This window comes from Lichenostomus cassidix, chromosome 1Aa (assembly GCF_008360975.1).
Source record: "Lichenostomus cassidix isolate B80296 chromosome 1Aa, HeHo_3.0, whole genome shotgun sequence".
Taxonomy (NCBI): Eukaryota; Metazoa; Chordata; class Aves; order Passeriformes; family Meliphagidae; genus Lichenostomus; species Lichenostomus cassidix.
The window spans coordinates 36,076,108-36,086,346 of NC_139480.1; the positions used below are offsets into that span (position 1 = coordinate 36,076,108).

General features: G+C 46.4%; 1 protein-coding gene across 12 annotated transcripts in view; it reads right to left on the minus strand.

Moving 5' to 3' along the window:
* The window catches only part of KCNC2 (potassium voltage-gated channel subfamily C member 2), a 96,683-nt gene extending 89,335 nt beyond the window's left edge, over positions 1-7,348 (minus strand). For 10 of the 12 annotated variants that reach the window (XR_014847647.1, XM_085045136.1, XM_085045164.1 and 7 more), the window contains exons 1-2: positions 7,208-7,348; positions 5,752-6,509 (exon numbers count right to left, since the gene is read on the minus strand). Coding sequence is in view for 11 of the 12 variants with exons in the window: in XM_085045136.1 (XP_084901262.1) it covers positions 5,752-6,384 (633 nt within the window). In the remaining variant the exon portion in view is untranslated. Of the gene's footprint in view, positions 1-5,751; positions 6,510-6,668; positions 6,796-7,207 lie in introns of those variants that run through there. The other 2 variants (XM_085045094.1, XM_085045100.1) reach the window with 2 other exon arrangements.
* Positions 7,349-10,239: the final 2,891 nt, after the last annotated feature.

Below are 10,239 nucleotides of genomic sequence, written 5' to 3' on the forward strand. Positions count from 1 at the left end.
GAGAAAAGTATAGGCAAATTTTACACAAACTTCTCCTACAGTATATTAAAGTCCCTACAGTGATATCAAGGATATGGAATTTGTCTGAGTGCTGAACTTTTTTGATTATGACTTAACACAAATTCACCAAATCAAGCAAAAATGCTGATTTCTTCACAGGGTATTGATTGATATATTTACTTTGGACTAAGTACCAAACACCCTAAGAATAAAAGGACCATGATGACACCAGTTTTCTTGCATCACTTATTTCGCATTCTGACAGCATCACATGATGTGCATCATAACGTGATACCTCATCTGACAGTAGCACTGAAACCTATACAATATTCATCCCAAGTTGTGAGCTATTCCTCCCACCACTGTCTTAATCAGTTTGAGGATAAATTCTCATCCTCAAAGTAAAACATGTAAGAATTTTACCACTATAAACAAACATGACAAATACTACATTCTATATTAACTATGTAAGAGGAGAAAACATGGTCTGCCAGATTTCTCAATCAAAAATTCTTCTCACGCTGTTATTATCTTGGGCTGTGTCTAATAAGCTTTCACTTCCAGTTACACCAATGCAAATTCAACCTAAGTCCATTAACCAAATTATTTTAGAGTCACTGAAAGACAAATCTGGCTGTATGCACGTGCACATACCTAATAGCATCTATTTCTGAAATGATACGACAGATCATCTCTGTGTCATTTATGTCAGAGCCATGACACAATCCTTTTCAGATGAATAAGTGACAGTGAGAAGGCTGTTTTCAATGGGAAGAGGAAGCCAAGAGCTGGCTTGTTTCCATGGAAACACTAGCAGCATCAGGCAGAACAGCTGTAGAGGAAGAGGCAGAAGTTAGAAGGCAGAAATCTTGCTGATTTTACCTCACTGATATGTCAGTACCATCAGAGACCATCTACACTTAAGGTAGATCAAGCTAGTTTATGTTGATACATCATGTGTTAAAGCTAGAATTTCCAATAAAGACTTTTAAAAGACAGCATGCCAGAAGTAAATTAATAAAAATTACTAATAATGTGATTTAGTCAGCCCAAGCATACATGAAGCTATGGAGTGTATGAATATCTGTAATGGTCATGCATTATGACTTTTGTCATTAAGAACACATCTTGATATGTCTTTTGAAAAGACAGCTCCCACAGTATAAATGCTTCAAGAAGAATGACCATTTTTCACCAATTTAATGTAAATGATTATTTTCCCACTTACAAGTAAATTCAGTGTTTTGATTACCAACAAAAAGGAATACCCTCTTTGAAGTTTCTGTATCAACATTACTATTTTCTTTGTACCAGTTTCAGACAGAAGATGTCTGCCTAACTAATAACTGATTGGGAAAATCTAAAGGATACCTGCTTTTCTCATTGAATAAAAGACAGAGTAAAGATTTCCACTTATGCATTAAAGGGCTTCCTATCCATTAAGAAAGCATACCTTTGCTATTCACTATTAATCTACAAACATATATTCTGAGATTAATGTACCTTCACCATTCCATTCACAGTATTTCACACTACTGCAGCAGTGTTGTTTCCACCAAAAAGAAAAGCTGTCTTGCATCAGAAGAGGAAAGGCCCTGAAAATGTAACTCACTTCAGTCATTTGCAACAGTACATGACAGGCTTCATAAATCAAGGCTTTCTTTACAGGTATCAAAACAGGCATCTGGAGAAAATGTAAGCAAGCAACCAAATAAAGATGTAAGTTATCTTTGATATTAATGTTCTCCAACGTTATTTCTGTATCTTCAGCCTCTTGAGGGAATCTATAAAATCGTATTTTTCCCCTCTCCAATCTTACTCACTTCAGCTGATTCTTCACCTCACCGAATGTTCAAAGCTGGAGCAGACGCAATGGGACACTGACAGGAATCTCTGACAATTTAACATCATGTAAAGCAGTAGACAGGAACTTTGTATTTCCCTCCAATAATACCACCCACTGCTCAAATACAGGTCCCTATGCCACTGTGAAGCAGCTTCAGTATTTTTACGAACACTTCCAAGATGTAAGTATCTTGATACCTAGACTGCAAGGGTTTTGTGGGTTTATTTGCATTGCAGGGAATATTTACTTACAGCAAACTTGAAAAATACGTGCCAATTAGGATTTATATTTCCTTGTAAACCAAGTAATTATGATCTTTTCTAGAGAGAAGATCCATAGGAAAGGAGTTGTGTAAGTTGCCTTCAGCTGCTGGAAATGGCAGTGCTGGCTCGAGTGCCCTGGGCCACGCTGACTCCCACATGCTTAACTCTCCAAGTTACTGTCCCCTTACCCCTGACCAGATTACAGTCTTCTCAAAACATTAAGGATATATAGCTATGGACTTGGTGAATCCCAGGGCCATTTTTGCATTCCTGCACTCAGTACAGGAGAAATTCACAATCCTGAGGAAAAATCAATGACAAATACTAATTACTTCTTTAAACAGCATCATTTTTCAACTATTAATCAAAAGTAAAAAGGCTTTAAAGGTAATTAGTTTGAAATATGATATCTGAGATGAATACTGGCATTCCAGTTCCTGCTGAATATCTGCGGACACTTTTTGAACTCAGCACTTAATACTGCCTCTTGTAATCCCTTACAAACTACTTAGATATACCCTTGCACTTCACTAAAGCAAACAAGTACCTGGACACCAAAATCACTTACAGATATTAACTAGCAAAACAGAGCACATGCTTTAGTCAGATAAGAATCAGGTGTCTGTTTCAGAGATGTTTAAACCAGCACACAGAAAGATTCAGTTGCCCAGCACTTCTCCTCCTAAGACAGTACCTCATGCTAGTAGCTTTCCATATCTACATAACAGCCTTCTGTCAAGGAGCCTTTTGTGAATGATCGTTCCATTAGCGTGGAGTGAAAGGAGTATGGCTGTACTCTTTAATTGCATTTCACGGTCTATGAAATCCGAAACGATAATATGAAAACAGAAATAACATTCAGACCTAACTCCTGAACTTGGGAAAACAAAGTGTTTCAGGTTTCAAAGCAACCATATGTATGTGGATTACATTTTATATTTACAAGCCCAATGTTTAGTAGATGTTGCTATCTAACTATCAAAATGCATGCACTAAAAGTTGAATCTTTTTAGAATCTCAAAAAAGTAAACCTTCTTGTCAACAAACTAGTTCCACTATTTATATAACATCACTGGATGGTCTTGCTAGAATAATCTTGTGCGTGCACTATCCCCGAAGAGGTTACCATGGCAACTTATATTTGAATTTCTATAAATTTCTATTTTTAGAGATCACAGTTTAGAATAAAGAAAATCACAAATATTAAGTACCATTTCATTAATAGAAAATATCCCATCTTTATCATCATCATAATTCCCAAAAGAGACACTGGTGAACCTAAATCAGTAATGCTAAAAGAAATTATCACAGTTCTTAGGGAAGTTTACCACTAAGCAGCCCCATCATAATCTAAGCAGTGTATGAGTCAGTAACTAACACTGTGAGGCAAAGACTGATGCTCACAGAGTTTTGTCTTGATTTCAGTAAGCCCAGGATTTCACTCAAGTGTTTTTAGAGTTAGTCATCATCTCAGCTGACATAAAACAAGAGTGTATTTGCCAGAATACTCAGAAAATAAAGGCTCTTGTTTCAGGTGTGGAAACACGTAATGTCTCAGTTTCAAACTAAGGTTACCATCACCTTAAATTACTGTGTTCAAGAGTGCCTACTAAGTGCATGCGAGTCCTTAAATACAAATTCACTTTAATGTTTTAAAACTCGCCAGAAATTCTCAAAATTATCTCCCTACCTGAAAGATCAAGCACATATCTTGAGAAAATGAAAATACAGATTTAAATGCTGCTGTTATGGTTCTGACACTGCCTTACTCTGGTTGCCTGGGTTTGAAATCAGAATAAAATGTTTAAAACCAGTTTCCAAGCTATAAAAAGGTAAATACTCTAAGAGATTAATATTGCCATGTTGCAATTTCCTACTATAGTGTTAATTAATTTTGCAAACTTGAAATATCTTCACCCAAGCCATTTAACAGTTCAGGATGATCTAGCATAGATGGAAAATTTGGAAAGTAAGTGCCTACAGGCTCTCAAAGACAGGGAAGAAAACCCAACTGCAACTCCAGGATGCAACAGCATGCCTACCTTCCTATTTCTCCTGGTATCTTCCATTTAACATTTACTCCATACTTCTCAGTTCTCCGGCAAAGTTGAGGAGGAAGTTCCTCTATTGTAAAAGCCACAGTTTTGACACTGTCAGCAACTTTCCACAAGACAGTAGGTGAAAGAAAACCTGCAGGGCAATCACCGCATACACTACAGTTTGTCAGGAAACTGACAGCCAAATTTTCTTTAGGATTCAGACAGATAAGATGTGAGATGTGGGTATGTCACTGATGAGCAAAGATAGACACTTCTGGTAGCTTTTCTTCAGAACCCATTCTTTATTAAAAACATATTTTAAGAATCAACTGGAGCCAGCTGTCGAGGAAAAACATACTTATAGGAAACCTTCAAAAACATAAACAATGTTGGCACTCAGCAAGTGACAGTAGTAACTGTGAAGACTTTTACTTTCTGTTTAACTTACCTCACTAAGCTCATGGGGTGAGAGGGCAGAAACTGCATCATGCCATGGGGTACAATTCCAGAAGTCACTAAACCACACAACTTACACACACATCTATGAGACTACCAGTGGAATAAGTGGAACTGATCAGGAGATTACACCCACCATAACTGCACTTTCTGCAGAATGCGCTTTAGCTCTGAATACTTAGTGGAAATCCTGATAAATATGCTACCAATTACTTATTGCCATTTTATAACCAAACATTTCCCACGACAAGTTCTATGTCTTGTACTGCAGGGAGGATTTGCTGGTGGTTGCTTTTCTGGTTAAATTACAGACACCATTGCAAATTCAAAGGAATTACAACCATTTGTTTGCTCCGAAGCCCTGGGTTAGAAAACAAACCTGCATCACCACTGACAACTGCATTGAAAGGATAGAACTAAATTCCAAGTCATCAAAGTATAAAGTAGTGAGCATCAAAATCTAAAATCCCTACCTAAATAAAAGAAAGTCAGTACGATCACTTACTGTCCTTGTGCCCAGACCCTCAGTCACTGAGCCAGTCAGGGTCACCCTGAGAAATCAATGGAGGAAGAGCAAGGGTGACCCCCCCATCACATTTACTTTGTTGAAGCAGGATCACCTACCAGTGCAGACAGAGTAAAGCTGAGAAAGGGCTGAGGTCTCTCTCCTGTGTCGCTGTCACCAGCTGACCCCAAACCCGAGCCCTCAAGCCAGCTGCCCCGAGCCCAAACGCACCTTCATGCAGGAGCTCAGGGAGGATGAGAGTGCCTCGGGGCTGCTCCTGCTCACACCCACACACACAGGGTCCGTCAGTGAGTCACCCCCTCCACACCCCCGCACAGCCCAGGGGGTGACCCTGGCTCCCTTGCGGGGCTCTCGGGCCACAGCTCCCGCCTCACCCCACGTACGCTCCCACGGGGAGGATGCTGGCACAGGGGAACCCCCGTGCTGCCTGGCATCGCCCGCAGACGTGGAGGAGACAAGCATCACCACCCCAGGCGGACCGGTGTCCCCCCCCTTGCAGCGGCCCACCAAAGCATCACCTCTGCACGCACACCCCACGCCGTGATGCCGACACCCCTCAGGGCCCCCGGCAGCCCCTCGGCCTCCCCAGCCCGCGCTGGGAGCGCCGCCGGCGGCGCTTACCCTGGCGGCGCGGGAGGAGTAAGGGTCCTCGAAGAGCGCCCAGACGCGGGGCTGCAGCCGCCGCCAGCGCCCGCCCTTGCCCTCGGCGGCCGCCCCCACGTCCTCGATGCCCAGTCTCTTGGCGGCCAGGTCGTCGTCGTCGCCGTCGGGGGGCGGCTCGCCCGTCAGCAGGTCGGGTGCCTCGAAGATGTCGAGGGCCTCCTCGGCGTCGCGGTGCTGGCGGTAGGTCATCCAGCAGCAGGGCTCCACGTCGGTCTCGTCGATGCCCCAGAAGGCCAGCTCCTCCTCGAAGAGCGGCCCGCACACGTCGGCGGGGCAGTGCAGCTTGCCGGTGCGGTAGTAGTTGAGCACATAGGCGAAGACCCCCGGGTGCCGGTCGAAGAAGAACTCGCTGGCGCCGCCGCTGCCCCGGGGGCTGCAGCCGCTGCCGGGCTCCGGGCAGCCTCCCGCCGCCGGCGGCGGCGGGTTGGGGAGCGGCGGCGGCTCCTCGCCGCCCGGGGACTCGCTCTGGGACTCGCTGGCGAGCAGAGCCAGGCGGGTCCCCGGCAGGGTCTTCAGGGTGCTGCGGTAGGTCTCGTGCCGCGTGCCCCCCACGTTGAGGATCACCCTCTCGTTGTCCTCGAGCTTCCCCATCGCTCCGGGTGGGACATGACTGGGGAGAGCGCGGGAGGCGGCGGCGGGGATGGGGAGGGGGGCGCGCCGGTCGCTGGGCGGGGGGCAGCCGGTCGCCGGCAGGTCCGCGGGGGACGAGCTTCTGCCTTAAACGCAAACAGAAGAAATCGAGGAGAAGCCCCCCAGGCACCACCGTAGGAGGGCTATTCCCCGCGGTCACGGCCTGTCCCAGACCCCTCCATCCCCAAGATCTCCCGCGGACCCGCGCTCCGGGGAGAGCCCTCCCGGCCCGCCTCGCCACCCACCGCCGGCCAGCTCCGCACGCTCCTCCGCGGAGGGCTGTGCCGCCTGCCCGCTCCGGGCACAGCTCCGGGCTGTCTCCCGCTTCCCCTGGAAGCAGGCTACCGAAATGGCACTGCTGCTGCTTCTCCCGCGTACGGATCCGCCACCGTCCCCACCCCCTTCTCCCTCGCGGGGCTGTGTGAACCGAGCTGATGGAACAGAAAGTGTACGGTTAATTATTTAATGGGCATCTATCTTTTATTATCCTAACAGCTTAATGAGGGGGAAAAAAGAAGGCTTCGATATTTTTCTCTTCCCTCCACCCCCACCGTGGGAAGGAGGAAAGGGCTGCTTTTTGGGAAGAAACATCAAGCACCCCATAAGCGCAGGCAGCAGGCACACCCTGGGAAAAGCTGTCTGTGTGGAGCTCGGCTCGCTACTTTCTGAGATAAATCACGAAGGCGAGCCGCATCTCGGGGAAGGGCAGGTGGGATCAGCGCCGCCGCGGGTCCCTCCCGCTCCCCGCCAGCCCCGCGGGTCCCTCCCGCCGCCCCGCCGCTACCTTTGCCGGAGGAGCTTCCGTTCCCGGGCGGGCTCCGGCCCCAGCCGCTCTCTGTGCCGCCCTGCCAGGCGAGACTACTTGTTGTCGGTTCGGTGTTTCTCCGCGTTCAGGTGGCTGTTTCACCTCCCTCCATGCTCAACTCCGACAGGCGTAACAGCGGCTCCCGCCGCCCGCGCGGAGATCCCGCTCCCCTCATTTTACAGGGGGGATGCGGCCGTTCCACGTCGGGGCTGGGAGCGGGGACCACCGGCGAAGAGCACAGCCATGAGCGGGGGACCGGGGCGCACCAGGGACCGGGACGGCCGCAATTCCAGTGGCGCTCCGGGAAGACGAACCCAAAGGTGAAATCGTACCTCATTTGGGGCCGGAGCTCCTCCCCGGGGCGGGGGCAGGGGCAGCCGGGCCGGCCCTCCACACCCCTCCGGTCCCGCGCTACCAGCTTGGGGGGCGCGGGGAGGCGACAGCGAAAACAAACACCGCATCTTTCCGAAAAAGGCAACACCACCTCCGCTCCTGATACATGGACATTTGGTTCACTTAAGTAAAACACGCGGGAAGGGATCGGGGCCGAGAATAGCTATTTTTCGGAGGAATGCAGAAAAATCAGCGCTAGCTACAGGTGACTGCGGAGAGGAGCTGCTCAGGCCCCGGGAGAGGGGCACAGAGCGCCCGCACAGCCCCGGCGGACGGGCAGGGAATGCGCAGGGTGCCGGGGGACCGCGGCGGCGGGGAGCGCCCCGACTTCGGGGGAGCATCCAGAGCAGCTCCTGCTCCGGCCGGCAGTGCGGGGCTGGGGATCCGGCTCAAAGAGAGGGAATCCAATTTCCATGTCAGCCAAGAAAAATAGATAGAGAGTAGTGGGTGCACTTCACACTTGGTACACTGCACACATTTGAGGTTGGGTGTGGCGTAGGGGATGGAATTTGAGAGTCCTCAGTAATATATGAGGGAAACCAATGCCTGTGCTCTATAAGAGATTCCAGTATCTCTGCCTCCAAGCCAGCTGAGTAATTTTCTACAGCCTACACTGATGCCTGGTTTCAGCTGGGTTGGTCAAAGGGAAAGAAGCTTCCAGCCACAAATAGAAGATATACAACATGAGGTGAATCCCTCTTCTTGCTGCTTCCTCAAAAGAAAAAAAAGTCTTCCTCCACACAGAGGGTATTCCCTGGCCTGAAGGAGGGCAATGAGTGGAATAATGGTATCTGAAACGTCCTCCTTCCGCATCAGAGCCTTCGGCTGGGCACTTGCTGGCGTCTGGAGGGCAAAGCTCTGCTGGAAGCAATGCTCAGAGGACACTCTGCTTAGACCAGATTGCTTTAACCCAGATCTGTCTATATGTGGCATCCATGATGTAAACACAGACTCCCAAAGCAGCAGCAACTTTAAGAAATGGGTTTTGGAAGCTTTCTCCAGATGTACATTTTGAAGTTCCTAAAAAATAAAAGAGCAAAATCTATCCTGCCAAAGCAGATATAATCAGTCAGTGAAAACCCTTGGAAGCAAAATTAATATTCAATGACATAGTTGTAAATACAGTGGAAAAGACTCTACCATCCTAATGCCACCTATGACCTCTCATGCCATACTTGATTTTCTTTGCAGATGGGATTTTTCTGAAAAGGCAACATAGAGAAGGAGGGAGTAAGACAAAAGGAATATTCATTGTCTTCTCTCTGATCTACAAGAGGTTTCTGGAGAAATGCAACACATTAGAGCTCTGCAGCATTCATCCATTATGGAAAACCATGGGGTGGCAGTAGTTGCCAAAACACTACACAAACTATCGTCACAGAGTACCAGGACATCCTTCTGAACTGTCACTGTCTGTTCAAGTCCCACATCTCTGTTCGAGTCACAAGACAAGCCAACCCCTCCAGAAAAAAAAAAAACCAAAAAAACCCACACAAACCACCCCAAAACAAAACAAAGAAAAAAAAGAAAAAAAACCAAAATCAACAAACCCCCCTAAATTCAGCCTCTCTACCCTGCCCCCCTCAAAACACCCTCACAATCCACCTAATATCCTAAGAAACCTAAGCCTAACAAGAATAGTATCTCATAAACAAAATCTTTACAGTCATACCCTGTAATGTCATTGCCATGAAAAAGGCATATATTATGAGCAACCTGGTGACACTTCAGACTTGTGAAGCACACAGGGGGTTTTATTGCATGGTAAAAATAAGCAACAGAAAGAATTTTTCCAATGGTAAGAAAAGGAATGGTCTCTTCCAAAATATAATAGTCCTTCAGTCATATAAAATTTTCACGTTCTATAACTTGTCTGTTACTAAATATAATGCTGTTAATTTCTCTATGTGTCATTCTTCCTTGTAGTTTCATCATGTGGCAGACTTCTCAATGAAGGATGAAATTATGTTAGATGTTGACTTTCCAGAGCTGAAATTTTCTTGAATCACAATATTCTACATAGACACAGTGACATTTATGAATTAATTTCCTCCCTACAAGAGTTTGACCTGAATTTTTGCACTCCTCAATGCTTCCAGTAAGAGTGAAAGCATGAGACATATGTAAGAGAGAGAAATGTGTCTGCTGAATGAGCCTTACTATGAAATATGTCTGCAAAGGGGGAAAAAAAACCCAACAAACCCAAAAACTATTTACACACACACGTGAACATATTCATTTAAAAGATAAGTGTAAACATTTCTGTAGCTCAGAATTTGGGACTTTATTTGAGGAACTGAGTTTTACTGAGCAGCACACAACCAATTTTTCCTGCTGGTTAATAATTCCTTTACAAAGGGAAAGGTCCTGTGTTATTGTTTTAACCAGCAAAGCAATAAAATTAGATATGAAGATCACTATGGGAAACATAAGGCAAACAAGCATTTTACTTACTAGGAGCAATCATTCTTGGTGCAAGCTTGAGTACTGTAATGCAAAGTCATTGGGTTCCTATCTAACAATAAGAGTAAATGGAAGAATGGACGGGTGCTAAAGAAAAGCAAATTTGAGGACAAATGCAGTGTACTCCAGCTAAAGTCATGCTCTGAATCACCTTC